The sequence below is a fragment of the Mesocricetus auratus genome, unplaced genomic scaffold (assembly GCF_017639785.1).
Source record: "Mesocricetus auratus isolate SY011 unplaced genomic scaffold, BCM_Maur_2.0 Super-Scaffold_4256, whole genome shotgun sequence".
NCBI lineage: Eukaryota > Metazoa > Chordata > Mammalia > Rodentia > Cricetidae > Mesocricetus > Mesocricetus auratus.
The window spans coordinates 113,213,199-113,232,967 of NW_024429182.1; the positions used below are offsets into that span (position 1 = coordinate 113,213,199).

The following is a 19,769-nucleotide window of genomic DNA, read 5'->3' on the forward strand; positions in this document are numbered from 1 at the left end:
TATCAAAGGACTCTGCAGTCAACTTCCATTTAGAGATGCCTTTCCTGTACCCACCCCCAGCCTGCCATCTGGACTAGGAAGGGCTTCTACCTTCTGACTCTCCGCAAAGACAGGGACCAAGAGTCTCTTCTTACTCAGCTGTTTTCCCAGGGCAAATCACAGGTCACCGCACACGGCGAGTCTCAGCTAAATGAACACGTGTATGAATTTCCTTATTGCATAGCTCGGTTCCCACATCTGGTGATGGTAACTTGATTCTTTTCTCATTCCTGTCCTCTCCTCCATCCCCACTGCTACTTGGGTGTCTCATAGCAGGCTTCCTGGACTTCCTGCCTTAAATCTGTACATCAGCCTGTAGCCATAGTAGACTTCCGTAGCTGAACTCTGCCCTCCATCAGTTTCTTTTGAGAAATTTCACACTGCCTACAGAAGAGTATCCACAGGCCTTGCCTTAATGCCAAAGGTCTTTTTAGCCTTTCCTCTCTGCTCCCTTTTTATTTATTTTGCTCTGTATGAATTTCTGGTCTCTCTTTACTCTGTTTCTTTGCCTGAAAGCATTTTTTTTTTGTTATTCCTGCCCCTTTGTGTCCAAGTCTTAATTTTTTTTTATATTGTCATGTCCTTTGAGTATCAAAAATCACTTGGTTGGTGTTATAATTTGAATATCAACTGTCTCCTATTAGGCTCAGGTGCTGAAAGCTTGGTCCCCAAGTTGTTGTTGTTATTTTGGAACTTAGTTGTAGAAGTTAGGGGGCCTAGTCACTACCTGTCCCCAGGGAAGACCTACATGCACTACAACAGTTTCATGATGGCAGGTCTAGGACCCCTTCCCAGCTCTGCTTCCTGTCTTCCTTGAGATGAAGAGCTCAGTCTCACCACACCTTCCTCTTTTGCCATGATGCTGTGCCTTAACACAGGCCAGCAGTCACGGGGCCAAGTGACATAGACCGAACCTCTGATACTGTGAACCCAAACCTAGTTCCTTTCCCTCCCGCTCTCCCCTGCTCTCCCAATACAGTACAAACTCTTTGTTTAACAGTTGTGGTTCATCCCATGGGCCAAGTAGGTGGATACCTAGGACCCAGCACCAACTTCAGCATAGCTTCCAAGCCTCTGTTTTGACTCTAGCAGGGAGAGCACATTACTTTTGTATAGTGGACCTTTCACCTTACATGTGATGGAGTACCTAGTACTGTCACCTGTGCGCACTGTCCCTGAGAGCTTGTCCTGCTCAGCACTTTGGTTACACCAGTTAGCCTAATGGGCTGCACTACAATAGTGTTCATGATGGTAGCTGTCTGGCGGGCAGCAGTTTTCCTCTTTAATTTGTTTCATGGTGCTGGGATGGGTGTGGTGGGGGAACACCTGTCATTCCAGAATTTAGAAAGTTCATGTAGGAGGATTGTAAGTTCCAGTTTGGGGCCCCACAAAGATTTGTAAGTCTCAAAAGAAAGTCTGTGGGCTGGGTCCTTAGCTCAATTGATAGAGTGCTTCCTAGTATACATATAGTCCTGTATCCAATGCACAGCATCACACAAACCCCTTGTGATGGTGTGTGCCTGGAGTCCTAGAACGCATGAAGTAAAGACAGGAGGATCAGAAGCTCAGGGCCATCCTTGTCTACACCATGAGGACAGCCTGGGCTACTCAAGACTTTGTCTCAAACATTTTCCTCAAGTATAGTCAGTGCCTCTTACAATATTAATTTGACAAGATGACCCCAAGGAAGCATATTTCACATTGAAATGAACCTGGGCTGTGTTGCATGTCTGAAGTTCTGTTGTAGATTCCAGGGCCTTGAACCCAAGACTCTGAGGAATTCTGGGATCAAGAATCCTCCTTACTTCCCACCTATGTTTACTTGACAACACATTTCTTTCTCTTTTATATCTATTAACACATTGCAGATTATTTTAACCATGCCTTCCAGAGTGTTGGCAGTACAGTAACCTCCCGTTTCTACCAGTAAGGAGAACTCTGAGGCCTAGAGACATCCGCATTGTGGAATAGCTATCCTACCTGGCTTTCTCAGTGCGACCCTGGGCTGACCTGCATGCCAGCCATACCCACTGAGGACTTCTATACTCTTTTTAACATACATCTCCTGGTTTTCTTTCCTGGCTCTGATTTTGTTCCCCTTCTCCTTCCTGAACCTGATTCTTTTTATGTGTTTCTCTGGCTTCTCTTTCTGTCTACCAGATGTCTTACTACTAATAAAAGACTCCAGTCAAAGTTTCCTATGCCTCATCAGATCACACACACACACACACACACACACACACACACACACACACACACCAAATACAATATTTTTTTTTAGTATATGGGTGCTTTATGTCAAAGATCACAGTTGTAAAGTAGAGGGTGTTGAGGGGCAGGCTTGTTACTAAAGTCAGACTTAGTCAGCCACACAGGATCACTAGTGAGTGAATACATGTAAGATTAAGTCTTGGTTTTGGGGGTTTTAAAGGAATGCAGATGAAAATTTTTGTATAATTATATATAAACTAAATATTTCATGACTTCAAAAAGGGCTTGAGAGACTTTGTCTTGTTCAAGTGATTGGCACACCCTGTTGGGCCACTCCCGCAGGAAGGAACAGTGCTATGTTTTTGTTCTTTATGAGACAGCTTCCTGATGTAAAGTAATCTTGTAAGAGTCAAGGCTCCTGGAGTCGGTTTTAAATTGTTATCCGTTAATGACCTTCTAGGCAGTTTAGGATATCTCATCTCCTTCCAGTGCCAGAGATAGGAATCAGGTCTCATTCTTCTGATAGGTAATTAAAATCCTGCTATTTCAGTCCTTATTTTATAGGCTGTTGTCTGTGAGAGAGGTGTCCAGCCCCAATGCCTTCAATGTCTCCTTGTTTAGTACCCAACTTTGTGGGGAGCATGAAAACACTTAGGAGGATCAACACTGGCTTTAGAGTCAGAAGTCTGCATGTAAGAGTCTTTGCGTGTATATGTATGTGCGTGTGTGAGCTTTGAGATCAGGTCTCACTGTGTAGCCCTAAGTTGCTAAGTAGATTGGGCTGGCCTGTGACTCACAGACATCTGACTGTTCATACTTCCCAACAGGGATTTAAAAATCTTTTTATTTTTAAGTAGGTGTATATGTGGATATGTGTGCAGGTATGTGCCCGATAGAGGTCAGAGGCATCAAATTCCCTGGTGCTGGAGTTACAGGCAGACGAGAGCTATTCAACACGGGTGCTGAGAACCAAACTCAGGTTCTCTGGCAGAGTGATACTTGCTCTTCACTGCTGAGCCATCTTTCTAGCAATGTCCATGCCTTTTTGGGATAATTTTCATATAGCTCAGGCTGGCCTCAAACTTACTTTGTGCTTGAGGGATGACCTTGAACTCCTGACCCTTCTGCCTCCACATAATGAGTGGTGAGATTACAGGCCTATGCCAGCAGGCTGGAGCAGGGATACTTCTGAGGGATGTATTGCCTCACTGTGCAAACATCAGTACTAGGTGTTCAAGCCAGGATCTTAAAGTTCCTCCATATCCGCAATTGGCCCTCTGCAAATATCTGTTAGGGGTATATTGTCTTTAGTGAATCCAGATCCCCAATGTTTTTCATGCTTTTCAATACCAGTTGTAGTGAATCTGGACATGATTGAATGTTGAGAAATAAACCATTATTGATTTGTGATTTTAGAAAAAAATTCACGTTGATCTTTGTTTCCAGGTCAGTCATTCCACGTCAACTCCTCTCCAACATCAGCATTGGCGTTGAACACTTTGGTGGTAGTGACCAGACCAGCCCAAGAGCAAATTAAACAGTCTGGAGATGTTCCAGTGTAGCCGCAGTAGACTGCTGACGGGGAAATCCCCCCCCCACTGCTACATAGTACCCTGTAATAAGCAGGAGGCATAGCTTCTAAATAGAGGTAAAAGCACCTTACAGTAAGTAGTAAGCCAGTAACAGTAATTTAGTGTCACAACGAGGCTCATGTGCTACCCATAATTGTGCATGCTGTGCTTTTGCTTAGCAGACAGCACACAGGTTTTTCTTTTATACCAGCGTCAACAGAGACATGTGGTTCTGTGCTTTGTTGACACTGCTGCGAGATCACCAGGCGACAGCCTGCTTTCAGATGACCCTGTGCGAACAGTTACTCATGCTGTCTATTGTTCACCATGTGCTACAAGGCTGGCTTTAGCAGTTTGAACTAAGGTATACTGCTAGCTTCGCTGAGTCTGTTTCCAGTTCATCACACATCCCAAATGACGTGTGTCTGGTCCAGTGTAATGTCTTTGGAAATATCTTAGAATGTGGTGATGGAGGGACACAGTCAGTGGAGCCGCAGAGGGCCACAATGTTCCATTTGTGTCACGTGCTGCAGCTCCCAAGTTCAGGTCCTTCCAGGTCTACAAGGAACCCTCTTTCCCGCAAGCTTGGCCAGTTGTCACTCGCACAGCCCACAGGGCAGAAATGACTCATGCATAAGCCCCCCAGTTCACTTCCGGTCCCTTCTTCATCATTTCTTCAGTGACTTGTGTGTACTACAAACTCCTGAAGCAATTTGTTTTTAGGATCTGGCTTCCCTGTTAGCTGGCTTTGGCTCCCACCTTCCATTTCTCCCCTGCATTAGAAGGTACTGAACACTGGAGAATTAATGAATGCATTCAGTCAGCAGCCAGCACCAGGTAGTCCTATCTAAGTGCTTCTTCCTCCTTCTCAGAAGACAATATCCTCTTGAAGACATGTTGGCTACAGCAAACTTCGGTTTTACCAAGAGTGCCTGGAACTCAGTCCCAGGCTTGCCCTTGCATTTGGATATCTGAGGGGAGGGTTGCCATAAAATCCATGAAAATATGGACTACCTCAGAAATGTATACATAAAAATAGGCTAGCACAGTGGTTTGTTTCTTTCTTTGGAAACTGTGAAATTTGAGTATTGCCCCCCCCCTCTTTATGTTTTGGTTTTTCAGTGTCTACAGTGAAGATGTGCTGTGTTTGTGAAATCGCTGCTTTCCGCGATTAGAAAAATAGGCTGGAGTTGAACCATGACTCCACTGGAAAGCTAGAGGCACTCTGCTTTCAGAATTCTTTAACTTAGATCCCAATTCAAAAAGCAAAAAGCATTTTATTCCAATTGTAGCATGCGCACGTATTATCCCAGCACTAGAAGGCAGTCAGGAAAATCTCTAATTTAAGAGACGACTGTGCTACGTAATGAGTTCAAGACCAGCTTGGAGTATGTATCTAGATGCAGACTCAAGAAAAACGACATAAAAAGTTTCAAAACTTTTCCTCCTAGGGAGCACTTGGAACAGTGTCCTTCTCCAGGTTTCCGGATCTGCTTTGCGGTGGTCCTCGTTGAAGGCGGTGTCAGTGATGGGAGGGGCGGGGTGAGGTGGAGAGAGTGCTGCAGCCCAAGGCGGAACCACACACCTGCTGTGCTGTCACTTATTGGCTAGCTGAGAGGACCTTGACCAACCGGGAGCTGCCTGGTCGTCATGGCAACGGGACACGCTAACGCTTGTGTCCGGGGAGGCTGACTTTCTGACTGAGCAGGGAAGATGGCACAGAACTTGTATGGTCCTGGAGTCCGGATGGGCAATTGGAACGAAAATGCCTACCTGGAGGAGGTGCGCAGGGTGCCGCCGCGTTCCTAGGATCCCAGACCCTGTCCTTCATACTCCCTCTGTGCTGCTCTGAGCACCTAGTCTCTTCTCACTCAGCCTCACCGTGTCCCCTACGCACTCAGCCCTATTGAATGCTCCCCCGCACCCCGCTTCACCATTCCTGAATCCAGAGCAAGCACAGCTCGCCTCCTCCCGGGTTCTCTGCCTTCACCAGCTTTGGGGCACCCCTACGTGTTGGGAAGGTTCTGGGGTGAGGGACTTTCCATATGTTCATCCCAGTCAGGAAGACCTCGGTAGAGACTGCTGACCTCCAAATACCACTCCTGGTTGTTTCTAGACTGGATACGCACAGGGGCTCTCTCTTTTTCTTCTCCATGCATTTTTTCCCAGTTTTTTCTTTTTTTTTTTTTTCCGAGACAGGGTTTCTCTGTGGCTTTGAAGGCTGTCCTGGAACTTGCTTTTATAGACCAGAATGGTCTCCAATTCACAGAGATCCGCCTGCCTCTGCCTTCCAAGTGCTGGGATTAAAGGTGTGCACTACCACAGCCCGGGCTCAGGTTTTTTTTCCCTAACCATCCCACGAGACATGCTGAGGACATCTCTGCCATCTCCATCACGATCACATTTCCTTTTGTGTTCTCAAACTTTGAACTTGAGATGCTTCCGAGGGAGGGAAAAGCTACCAGTACCTGTGCTGCGCAGCAGCTGGGCCCTATACTCCCCCATTTTCTGTCTTTGCATCCCTAGGAGCGCATGAAAGACTTCCTAGAGAAGAGGGAGAAGGGAGAACTTCTCATACAGAGGAACAGAAGGCTGAAAAAGAACCTCTTGAGACCGGTAATCTCCAATTCCAACACCAGTTTCAAACTGCTGTCAAATTAAGCGTGAGTTAAGCAAGGACAATTTCTATAAACAACTAACCATTTTGGAAACTTTAAAAAAATAAACTGAAAAGTACAGTGTTTAAAGTTCCCCCAAGATTTTAGGAACATAAAGGGAAGTTCACCCTTAATTGTGTTTACTTAATCATGTTTGCATATAAAGGGATGAACTAATGCTTGCCCAGTAGAGTGCCTTTCAGGTTGCTGCTCACAAATGCTTGAACGAATTGATAATGAACCTACCTATGTGAATTATGACAGCTTCATTTGCCCTTGTGTAGGGTCATTGGGAACTTGCTTGACAATACGGAAGGGAAGGACACTAAGAAGCGGAGGGAGAGAGGGAGGGCAGGCGTTATTGAAATGGTGCCGGTCTGAGAAAGAAAGGAGGTGCACTCGGGTGGGGCCTTGCTCTCAGCAGTGAAGGAATTGGTGGACTTATTGGAAAATTCCTGTGAAAATTGTAGATGGAGCTTTCGGTATCCAAAGATGGATTCATCCACTATGGCGACAAAGTGATGCTTGTGAATCCTAACCACCCCCCGTGGGAGGAAGCTGGCGTGTTTCTGGAAGGAGACCTGTGCCTGTGCATGAGCCCGGATGAAGTTAAAGCCCAGCTACTCGATGAATTGGAAGTGCCCTGTGGAGTGACTGCGGTTCAGACCACAGTCCCGACGGGCAGGAACACCTTCACCATCTTGAGGTAGAGACACTCAGTGGCAGTGTCACAGTGTCTGCTTGGATTTGTAGCTTAAAAATGAGGAGACACTAGTCAGTAAGTGTTTGCCTCATATGTGGGAGGACCTGATTTGGATTCCTAAAACCCTATTAAAAAAAGCCTAGTGTTGTGGTCCACACTTGTAATCCCAGCACTGTAGGGGGAGAGACATGCAGATCTCTGAGCCTTGCTGGCCAGCCAGCCCAACTTACTTGGTGAATTTCAGGCCAAACGAGACACTTTGGTAATCTTTTTTTTTTTTTTTGAGGCGAACAGCACCTGAGGAATACCACTGTGCACACACACAAACACACAGACAGATGGACAAACACGGATGTGGACACTGGGATCAGGCAATGATGACTGCAGGCAAAGGTTTTGTGAACATTTTCTGAAGTCTTGCTTTGCCTGCTTACTTGAGAAATATTGCTGAGGGCCCTTTACACACCGATTTGCCTAAGACAGCAAGTTAACTAGCTACTTGTGTTCAGTTCAAACCATTTGCTCATGATGGTCAGATCCAGAAATTTGAACTTATATTTTTCCTGGAATCAAAGAAGGATTTTCCAAATAGTGCTACAGGATGCTTTGTCTTCTCAATGTTATGTTAGCTTCATTTAATAAATGGCTACACAGGACGGGTTTTACTCTTTTAAAATCAGTCATCTACCAGAAATTGACTTGAGGTTTTGGAAATGATCAACGAGACCTTTAGAGACATATAATCACAATTAAAACTCCACTTTAACTTTGTTGAAGACTTTGTGACAATAATTTAGTGACAAGACTCGAGCCTGTCTTATGCACCCTCACTTAATTTTTCTTCAGAACAGATGGTTTGTGGTAAAACAACTTAAACTTGGTGACCATTATCTGTCCCTGGAAGATTATGAGGGAAGATTGTATTAAATGCCTGCAGAAGTATAACCTTGACTGTCTAAAAAAGACAGTGCACATGACCAGAATTTCTTAGCAGATGTTAACACAGCATGCTTAGTCCACTCTGGTCAAAGGATTTGATCTGTGAGACAGATAGCATGGGGATATCATGTTCATGCTGGCTGAATGCTGAGGCTAACATAAAAGAACTTTCATAGCTGGTCACGGTAACCTCAGCACTCCTAGGAGCTGAGGCAGGAGGATTTCTCCAAGTTCCATGTCAGTTTGGGGCTACATAGTGAGTCTAAGGTCAGCCTGAGCTTTAAGTGTGAGACCATCTCAAACATCAAAAAACAAAGACATGAATAGATTAATGAACAAAAAAGAGGGAAAAGACCTTTTAGTTGGTGTTCAAGAATATTTCAATGAATGGTGCACAAGTTGATGATGGGCACACAAATTGATGATGGGTTCCAGCACGTGATTCTCATCAGCGTCTCTTGAGATCATCTCAGATGACTGAGGTCTTTGCCATGGCAAGCAAAACAGACTGGAGAGGAACTTTTGTTATTTAATTTAGTATGGTAGGTATGTGAATATACGCTGTCAAGGAAAGTGTGAAAATGATGGTAAGGCATAGTCCTCACTCTCTCCTGTCGCTCTAACCCTCCAGTGACAGCACGAGCAGTGGTTCTGCGGGCCAAGTCCTTAGATACGGGCAGAACTTCTGCCTCGGGATAGCAGCAGGGCTGGAATGCAAGACGGTGAGTCTTCTTGTGTGTGCCCACTGTCATCTATCACTCCTGTTTACCAAGACGGCCAATGGCTACCTCCAGAGGGGGCTGTGCGGACGAGGGCTCCATTTCTGCCGTCACTGTGCACTCAGTCTGCGGGTCCCACTGAGCATTTTGTACCCGATTCTTTCTTCTTAACTTTGCAAATAGCAAAACAAACAAGCAAACAACATCCCTAACCCTTAAAAGCTAAGGAGTGAAGGGAGGAAAGTCCTTCTGGTAGACAGCTGTCAAATGGCAAAAGTGTATACCACTTTAAACAGTAAATTAAATGATTCAGTTAACTGACATTTGTCATATGCCACCGATTCCAGCAAGTTATACCTTGCCAGACTATTCTTGAACTTCTGGACTCAAAATGATGCTTATGTCTCAGCATCCTGTCAAATATATGGGACTATAGGCACGGACCATTGTGTCCAGCCCTGGCATTTTAAGCTTTTGCTTAGTTTTCTTTTTTCTCCTAAGAAGCAATAAGGGTTAGCAGGTGCAGGAAGCTTGCGTCTCTGAGATCCTCCTTTACTTTGGAGATAATATATAGGTCAGGTGTGATGACACACACCTATAAAGCCAGCACTTGAGAAGTTGAGGCTGGAGAATTGCCACGAGTTTGAGACTCATCTGGGCTATAGAGTGAGACTTATCTCCACAAAACAAAACGGACAACAGAACCAGAGAAACTCACTCTTGAATTTCATATGCAAACTATGTAATAGGGATTTGTGTAAATTAACTGAGTCAGTGACTCATAAGATTTGAGCACTGTACCAGGTAATGCTGTAAATGCTTTACACATATTAATTCAGATTTTTTTTCAAGTGAGTTTCTGACATAAGAACACTGGGAAAATAGAAGTTCAGCTATGCATTGTTATGGTTTGAATGTAAAATGTCCCCCCATGGTCTCCTGTGTTTGAACACTGAGTTCCCAACTGGCAGTGCTCTTTTGGGAGTTGGGGACCAGATGGAGGAATTGATTTGCAGTCGGGGGAAGGCCTTATAGTTCTGGCCCAATCTCTCAGTTCATTGAGACCGAATCAGTGGCCCCATATGCACAGCCGTAGCCATAAGCTGTTCGTGCTGCCAAGCCTTCCCCACCATTAAAGATTAACTCCTTAAACTGTGAGCCCAAATAAGCCCTTTCCCCTGCAAGCTGTGTCTTATCAGGATTTGATGACAGCAATTAGAGAAAATGAGACCAATAGGAGATTCCAGTATTGGCTGATATGACATTGTATCATCAGTTTTTTTGGTACCACTAAGTCAAGCGAAGGGTGCTAGTCAAACTATGCCATGTGTAGGTGTTGATCTGCAGCCTGAGTTTATATGCGAAAATGAAAGAAACACTAAGCCATTGAGACAGGGGTGCAGCACCCAGAGACGAGCACATCAGCATCTGGCTTCTTCTATTTGTGCTTTTCTATGTGTCTTCTTCAGAAACCAAAACTCTGCTCTGATCATAATGAACACCCAGGTTCTCTCTACTCCAGCATTTTCAAAGCTCTTCTTAACAACTACATTTAAGGAATGCCTAATATATCATTGTGTGGCAGTATTATTGTTACCCAGCCTTGATTCTATTTTCAGAAGTTTCCTTTTCTCTCTTCTGTTGGTCTTCCTATTCAACTCAGGCTGGCCTTGAACTAGGGATCTTCCCTCAGCCTTCTGAATACTGTGGTTACAGGTGTGTGCTACCATACCTAACTAATTGGGTTTGTTATTCTAGTTTCTATCACGTATAAAGTTCCGTGTGTGTGTGTGTGTGTGTGTGTGTGTGTAAATGCTTAAAGTTCACCCCCCTCAAAGCCTAGTTAGTGCGTCTATCTTCAGAATATGGTTTTGTTTTGGCTTAGAATTATTGATTTTAAGAATGTGAATACAATTAGAAGTATTGAAAGCTGGGTATAGTGACACACACCTATAATTTTAGTACTTGGGAGGATTGCCACAAACTCTAGGCCAGCCTACGTTTCAGAGAGTGATTGATCCTGGTTTGTTTGTTTTTTCTTTTTTTAAAGATGTAACCAGTTCTTTCTTAATCAGCAGTGCCAGTTTGCACCCTCAGCAACACTAAATGCAAACGGCACTAAAATGTGACAAACATCATAATTTAAATCTTTGCTAATCTCATGAACAAGCAGGAAAGGATATGTAAACGCTGTAGTACCTGTTTCCATCCCTGAACTTTTGCCCTCCTCCACTCTCCTATATTCTCATTTTTATCCCTCTCTTTGCCTTCCTCATTCTTTTGCCCTGGGGTGTTGGGGAAGTCCTGTTATTTGCCTGTGCATTTGTCAATAAAGTACTGTCTGGCCAATAGAAAACCTAGATAGGAGGGACTAGGAGTCCAGGAGGATTCTGGGAAGGAGAGAGACAAGAGAGTCAACATGTGACACCATGGGGGTAGGACGCCGGGAACTATTCTCCGGTAAGAAGCATACTTAGATTAACAATTATGGGGTAATTACTTAAGGCAGAGCTAGCCAGTAAGGGACAAGCAAGGCCAACAGCTTCATAATTAATATAGCCTCCTGTGTGTTTATTTGGGACTAATGTGGCTCTGGAACCAGGCTGGCGGGACGGCTTCACTCAAGGAAAAGGCTTCTCTTAACACTGGGGACCATGTGTTCTTTGTCTCTCTACTGCCCTTTGGATGGACGATTGCATTGTCATATTTGCTGCTAATATCACCTCCTCCAATTTAAATTGTAGTTGCTTTAACTGCATTTTGAGATCAATCTATCAGTTTTCCTTTGAAGTTATTTCTGTGCGTGCGTGAATGTGTGTTTGCGTGTGCGTGTGTGTGAATGTGTGCATAGGACACCATTTAGGAGTCAGTTTTCACTTTCTACCTTGTTTGAGACAGGGTCTTTCTGGTTTCTCACACTGTGTATTCCAGGCTAGCTGGAGCACTGATCCCAGGCAATTCTCTTATCTCTGCCTCCTGTCTTACTACAGTGCTGTTGGGATTGCAGATGTAAAACACTACCGCATCCAGCTGTTTTATGTGGCTTCCTTGGATGCAAACGCAGGCCATCAGGCTTGTGCAGGGACTGCTTTTGTCCACCGAGGCATCTTGTTTATTTTTATAAATAATTTTTTATTTAAATTAAAAACAATCTTATTTTGCACACCAATCTCAGTTCCCTTTCCTCCCCGTCCTCTCATGCCCATCTTCTTAGCCCCTCCGTTGCCTTTCTTTTTAAGGTTTACACCATTAAAGATATGATACACAGTAAAACAACTTTTAATTTCTAGATGTTTACAGTCTGGCATTTGTTTAAATTTAGTCTCTAAAACATTTGAGATTTCTTTGGTAAAAGGTTTTTTACTTGAGTTTCCCAAATGACCACCCATCCCACATGTTAGCTCTGAAATAATTCTTCCTCCTGGCACACTGTGTTTCCCTAAGAATATATTAAATTATCCTGTGCACCACATAGTCCTCCTGAATAATCTATTTTGATCCACTGAAATCATCTATTTTTACTCCAGGGCTATAGTGTTGTAATTATACAGCACTGTAATACACTTTGACGGATCTTTGTTCCCCCCCATTATCTTTCTTTGTCTGGATTATATTAGGAATTAATCTTTGACTTAAGTGCAATAATTATCTTTTCCAGTCTCTTTGCCTATGCACAGAAAAGTCACTTTGTGTTTGGTTGGCACTGTAAAACTGAGTGCTTTTTTTATTAACAACTTTGAAGTTTTTACTCTTGTAATGCGTCTCTCAACTTCTCTCGGGAAGGTGTTTTAGCTCTTGATCAGGTTTTATGAGTGACTTCACGTGGTTGGAGCACTGGTCTTGGTGTTGTGACTTCTCCCTCTCTGGTTTTGAATGTCACTGCAGCAAAGCCCCTGTCTATCCAGGGCCAGCTCACCCTTTCTCCGTGGTATAATTCCTCCATCTGCTCATTCTCAGTGCCAGCCCTGGTCCAGGTCTCCCTGGTTTGATCTGGCTTCTGAGGAACACCTCTAGCATAGGAGATCCTCTCATCAGGTCTCATCTCCCACCTTGGGAATCATCAGTCACAAAGGGGACAGCCAACATCCAGAGGATCACAAGGGACCTCTCTTATCCACAGCCCATCACCCCTCTTGCTGGGTAGAAACTGTGCAGAAGGCTATAACTCACGTAGGCCTTCCTTGCCATACCTCGCGCACAGTTTAATGGATAAAAAGCACTCACAAAAGGGCTCAATAGTTAAGAGCACTCACAACCAGCCCCAGACGATCTGAAACCCTCTTCTGACATGAGCAGGCACACAACACACATACATACATGCTGACAAAACACTCATATGCATAAATAAAATAAATGTAAAGTTTTTGAACACACTAAAAACTTGTTAAGAGACAGACAAACCACCTGAATGCTCAAGGTGGTGGAGGTGGACAAGCAAAGAGCTAACAAAGACAGAACACCCTGGACTTCAGGCAGGATGGGATGGCTCCTGAGAAATGTAGCCACACAGCCGATCTCTATTCCCAATGGGAACATGGATTCCAGATGGTCAGGTTCACTGTGGAGTCACGAGCAAGTGCCCGCTGTGATGGCGCCAGGCTGAAGAGTACATCATCTCAGGTGACCAGTTTCTGCAATGTTGTCTATAGTGCATAAGATAGAGACCTAGGGCCCACGCTTTGAAAGAGAATGGGAACAGGAAATGGAGTGTGGATAAAAATGTCTTATCTTTCGATTGCTGAGACAAAACACCATGACCAAGGCAACAGAAAAGAAAGCATTTAATTTGGAGGCTCATGGTTCCAGAGTGTTAGGGGACCATGGCAATCATGTTAGGGAAAGGACATCAGGAAGGCAGGGAAGGTTCTGAGACAGTGAGCTCCTATGTGATCTTTAAGCAGAAAGCAGAAAGATAGAGAGCTAACTGAGAATGCTATGGGTCTTTGAAACCTCAAAACCACCCCCAGTGACACACCTCTTCCAACAAGACCACACCTCCTAATCCTTCCCAAGCAGCCCCACCAACTGGGGACCACGTCTTCAAACATATGACCATGGGGCATTCTCACTCAAACCATCACAGGAAAGAAGGGCACAGGAAGGGAGAGGGGGAAATTCTCTTCTGACAGTGTATTTCTAAGGAAGGGGAGAATTGTGCTTTCTTACAGGATGGGTAGGAACTGGGTTCTAGAAACTGCTCTTGTGCCTGCTTGCTGTGCAGTCCCGTTGGCTTTCTTGGTAGCCGTGACTAAGATCATGTGCGGTTTCCAGCTGTATTTATCAAGTGACCACAGGACCCTTCTGAAGTCTTCTAAGAAGTCCTGGCTGCAGGAGGTGACTCTGACGGACCAGGCCTCCCATCTGAACTGCTGGCAGGCTACCTTCCTCGACCCCCAGCTGCGCCTGGAATATGAAGGCTACCCAGTCAGGGTGAGCTTGGCACGTGGGACACTGGGGCCTGGGGTCTGTGAAAGGAAGGGCTGTGGCTCCCACCTGCTGGTCAAGTGGAGGCTCACTGTAGCTTCAATAGCAAGAAGACTCTCTTTTTCTTTCATGATAACTTCCATGTGGACAGCACTGGTTTGTTCTGAGGCAGCAGTCCGCATTCCTGTCTCTCAACCCTGGCTGCAGGTTAGACTCACCACCAGAGCAGTACAGAAGACCCAGGGTCCCTGGGCACTCCCAACACAGGCTGCCAGCGCTGTATGAGATCCCAGCATGCAATGCGCTTGCTTCCCAATCTAGTCTGTACAGGACTAACTCCCTCCCTCCCTCCCTCCCTCCCTCCCTCCCTTCTTTCTTTTCCTATGAATCCCCCTGCTGTCCCCCTCCATCTGTTTCTCTTCTGCTCTCCCTTATCTCCTTCCTTCCTCTCTCCCCCCTCTCTCTCCTCCCTTCTCCTTTCTTTGCTCACACTGTAGTTCAGGCTGGCCTGAGATTCTCCATCCTTCCAAGCATCAGAACGGGCACCACTTTGCTTGGCCTAAGTTCTCATCTGGGAAGCTGAGGAACAGGATGGAGACAGGAGGCTGCTAGTAAGGCAGACACAGTCCCTGATCATTCTTGTTTTAGACTCTGGACCAGGTGTGACAGAGCATGAGGCAAGATCCTTTTGGGAGGCTCCCACGGGCACAGAGCAAGCTTGCTGCTGAGAGGGAGGGCTCCCTAGCAATCCCTGGAGGCCTCTGGCTTGGATTAGCCATGGGAGGGGCTACAGTCACAGCTTCCTCTGAATCTGCTCCACACAGTGGGTCCATTTCTTCAAAGCTCTGGCAGGGGATCCCAGTTGTACAGGGTGGATGGGTGGTCACCTTATCCACAATGAAGGAAGCTCGGCAGAATTTTCTCTGTAGCCATCCTCTCTTAGCTTGGCTTTCCTAGGATGGTGGTGGGTACGGTCTTCATTTCCTCTAGTCGGTGCCCCTGTAAGTTAGAGGTGTTCATGATATCCCCGTAGGATTGTTTGAAGGACCAGCAGGTTAGTTTGCATGAGCAGCAGCCAGCAAATTGTGGTCAGGGGGCTGTAGCTGTGTTTCTTCGTAGGAGAAGTGTGGGTGCAGGAATTCTTTGCTCCATGGTCCAGGCAGGTCTCTGAACCTCACCCAGGCAAGCTTGCATATCAGCTAAACACAGAGCCGTCCAGAAAAGACCCCCCTCCACTCCCCACCATCCCCCAACACACCAAGCTACCTCACACATGCTATTGCTGTCTCAGCAGACCTCCAGCTGCACCTGTGGCTCAGCAGGCTGGGGACATCAGCTGTTGAGGCCAGGGCAAATGTGTTTTGGGGACCTGGGATGCTTCAAGTAAAAGCTGCCAAAAAGGATCCTGAGAGATTTTTGGTCAGGCATGTTTGGCGACAGCTCCAGCAATGGGATATTGCTGGGGCTTGGAAACTGCCAGGAAGGCGAGGGAGATCTTACAACTGAGCATGTCAGTAACTCCTCTCCCGGGGGAGAGCTGACAGGAGCCTACTGAGAGTATTGATAAAGAAAAATCAAAAATCAAAAACCAAAAACCAAAAACCAAAAACCAAAAACAAAAAAAAACAAAAAAAAAAACCGCTGGGTACGCCTGTCTGCTGGGGATTTTCTGGCTTGGTTGATGTTCATGTTTTGTTGGTTCATATGTGACTGGGTGGTCTTGGTCCTGTCCAGACCCATTATGATCATAGTGGTTTTAACTGATGTGGAATTCTGTGACATGGATTCTGCTCACCAGAAGGGCTTAGCCTTGGGTACCAGACCAGCTCACATGCCAGGGGCTGCTGTTTTTCCTTCTAGTGGTGCTCATCTTATAGGAGTCAGGACAATAAGATATTATTTCTTTGGCCAGCTGTGGTGGCTCACATCCGAGGCAAGAGGATCATGAGTTCTAGGCTAACTTGGGATATACAGTCAAGTCCCTGTCCTCAGGTACAAATATTAACATCACCAGTATTAATTCAATTTTCCAGAAGCCACCACTTTATTATTTTTCTATGCATATGAATATATACGTATACATACATTCATACATATGTGTCTATATGTACACACACCCATATTCCAGAATGATATCCCGAGCAGCTATGCGTGTCTCAGTGGGTAGAGTCCTGCACACTGCTGCACAAGTGTGAGGACCTGAGTTTGGATCCCAGCACCCATGTAAAAGGCAGGTGAGGTTGAATGTACCTTGTAATCCTAGTGCTGGGAGGCAGAGGCCGGAAGAGTCCTGGGGCTTTCTGTCCAGTCAGTCTAGGTGGTCATCTCCAGGGCCACTGAGGGATCCTTCCTCAAAGAATAAGGTAGAACACAATGGAGAGATACCCAGTGTCTCTTCTGGCCTCCACATACATGAACACACAGGTACAAGGCATATCCACACACACGTGTATGCCTACCACACACACATAATAGGAACTGTTGAATATATACACACATGTGTGTGCATGTGTGTGTACTTAACACCATTAGTCATATGTCACATTGTCAAAAATCTTCTCCAATATGACTTTGAATAATTATTCTACCACGTAGACATCTACCATGATGCATTTCATCAAACCCATCAGGGTCCCCCAGCCTTGTAGGTTATATGTGTACTACATTGAAATGAGTATTTTTTAGATTAGCAGAGACAGATTAGCATCAGACAGAATGCTAATAATACTCTCTCTTCCTATCCTGTAAAGGCAAATGAAAAACTTGTCATCTATCATCGCCACACAAACCGAGCCCTGGCGGTCCATCGGCATCTCTCCTTAAGGTATTGCATTGCTGGGTGCAGAATAGAATGCTACAGTAGGTTCAGGTCAAGAGGTAAAAGCAGAGATGTCTGACTAAGAGTCTGTGTCTAGTCACGCGAGGTGCAGGTCTTTAGGTGCTGAATTAAGAACAATGACATTGATTTATTTTTATCACCAAGGTTTATAAAAATTATTTAAAAGTAAAGACCAATTTTTGTTTCCATTTATTGTTGACAACATCTACTCTTAAGCATGTTAAACAAGTCAAATGTTTGAAAATACTTGTTAATGCTCAACATTATTTGAATATTTCTGCTCAAAGATAACCACTCAGTTGGTACATCAAATATCTCATTTTGTCAAGGGACATATTTTATTTTATAATTCATAAAGAGGTTATTACATTGATTAAGACAGTCAAAACAAAAAATTTAGTTTAAATTCAGGAGTGGTCCATATGTTTATCATCTTGATTGGTCTAAATTTAGAATCCAACAGACTTGATTTTACAAATACCTATTTTTAACACTAAAGAAGATTAATGTATTGTATTTTGATAATGCTTTGGCAGAGATACCTATCATGTCCCCACATTGTCTATTGACTGCAATTGTAACTGATACTTTTAAATATCATAATTATAAATTGTGATGCTGAAATCCTGCTTTGTGTAGAACTTTGGTGTTGTTATTCAGTAAAGTCTCCCCTGATGGGAGAATGTTGGCTACAAATGGACCCTATGTGCCTAAACCTCTGCAAATGGGTGAAATATTCCTGCATATGTATCACATTTTAGGGGCTCTATTGGGCTTTGTACAGTGGTCTGATGCAAGAGGAATTTTCTAGGAGGGATGAGCAAACGTTCTTGAGCACTGTTACTCAGTATCTAACGGGAATCCATTCTTTCTTGCTTCAGGACCTATTTCGGGAAGGAAGTTGAGGTTGCAGCTCATACACATCAGGATTCACACAGAGCTGAAAAGCCTAAGAACCACTGGATCCTGCTTACCGGGAATCCCAGGGACAAATCGACCACCATGCTGGACCTCCCCAAACCTCCTGCAGAGGATACCAGTGCCGTGGAGCAGGCCATGGGCATCAACACCTAGTGACACAGGCATATATGTGGCCTCTCAGGTCCTGCTCACATCAATTGTAGGTCTTAAAAGAAATGAATAATCTTGGTTGTGCCCCAAGCAGTTTTTCAGTAGGGCGCAGAACTCCCTGAACCCAGTATTAAAAGAAATACCTTATTAAACCTCTTGAATTAGTCATGGGGGACAACCTGTAGGGAGTAAATAGTGTCTGAAAATAATAGCATTTGAAGTCACATTAGCTTTTGTTGATATCCTAATTGTGAAGAATTCAGTGCCCCCCACTCAGAACCCCTTGCTTCGCAGGTCCTGCAAGGCCTATGCGCCTTTCCAAAGTCGTGTTATATGTAATAAAAATGTCAGAAGTTTATGGATGTTTTGGCATTGCTGTTTCTCTTCCAATTTTCTTCCTTGTGGAACAATGTGTAGCTTTGAGCTGCAGCTTTACCTTGGAGTTAAAATCACCCTGTCTTTGCATCCTGAGTACTGGGATTATAGCCATGCACCACTGTGTTCTGAAAAGCATCCTACTTCTGTTTCAGCCTCCAACCTGGGATGTCAGGTCCTCTACTCTACTGTAGCTATGATCTTATAACGATGTTCATACTGCAGAATCCCTTTACCTCTAGTGAATCTTTGCAACTGACCCAGTCCTGATGTCATCCATGTGATAATGAAGGTCCCAGCAATGGGGCTGGAGAGATGGCTTAGTGATTAAATCTGCATACTGCTCTTCCAGAGGATCTGAGTTGGACTCTCAGCATCCATGCTAGGTGGTTGACAACAGCCTGTTAGCTCCAGCTCCAGGAAAGCTGGTGCCCCCTTCTGGCCTTCTCAGGCATTGCCCTCATGTGCACACTCCCCCAAACACATACTAATACACATAACTAAAAAAGAATTAAAAAGGAAAAATCGGGACAGAATGAATGCATGTTCTTCCAATTATTTGTTCAATTACGCATTCTGCCTTTCATATACATAAGGTGTTATAGTAGGACAAATAGTTCTCCCAGCCTTGTAGGTGTAAGGCTATCCTCAAAGAAATGAATTGAGTGGTAAAAAGTAGGTTACAGTAGGTTTTATGTAGGTTAACTTGGGCTGGAGCATACTTCAAGGAGCAGGCATTGGCACCAAAGGCTAAGTGGCCTGTTTGTGTGGTGGAGTCAACTCAGGGATCAGTTACAGTCACCAATGTCAGGACCCTACATAGACATCTCGATTCAAAGCTGGGTTCAGCCTGGGCAATGAGTTTCATGAGTGACGCTCAGATGGGCCATGGGCTTCAAGGGAAGCCCTATAGGCAAGGACCCAGATGACAAAGTGACAGTCCCTTGAGGTGGCCTTTGTCAGCAGGTGCCTACCTGACTATGTACTCCAGCCCTTGAAGATCCTTGGCAACACCATTGCCCAGGCTACCAAACCAGAGCTTCTAGGGTAGGGCTTTAAAATGTACATGCTTGGGAACATCTTCAGAAAACCTCGTTTGGTTTACTTTGGGTAGAGTCCCAATTCCCATAGTGTAAGTTTCTCAAACAATATATGTATGGGTGTTTTGACTGCCTGTATCACACGCATGCACTACCCATGAAGGACAGAAGAGGGCATCAG

General features: G+C 44.8%; 1 protein-coding gene across 2 annotated transcripts; it reads left to right on the forward strand.

The window, feature by feature from the left end:
* The first annotated feature begins 5,418 nt into the window (after nucleotides 1-5,418).
* Cfap161 (cilia and flagella associated protein 161) lies at nucleotides 5,419-18,531 on the forward strand. 2 transcript variants are annotated; one of them, XM_021231694.2, is made up of 7 exons: nucleotides 5,455-5,603; nucleotides 6,348-6,437; nucleotides 6,949-7,184; nucleotides 8,752-8,842; nucleotides 14,111-14,269; nucleotides 17,014-17,087; nucleotides 17,984-18,531. In XM_021231694.2, the coding sequence occupies exons 1-7, from the start codon at nucleotides 5,535-5,537 to the stop codon at nucleotides 18,174-18,176; spliced, it is 912 nt and encodes a 303-aa protein (XP_021087353.1). In that variant the 5' UTR covers nucleotides 5,455-5,534; the 3' UTR covers nucleotides 18,177-18,531. The 2 variants fall into 2 exon arrangements, with proteins under 2 accessions (XP_012974364.1, XP_021087353.1); XM_013118910.3 differs by lacking the exon at nucleotides 8,752-8,842 and having other exon boundaries at nucleotides 5,419-5,603; nucleotides 14,008-14,269.
* The last annotated feature ends 1,238 nt before the right edge of the window (nucleotides 18,532-19,769 follow it).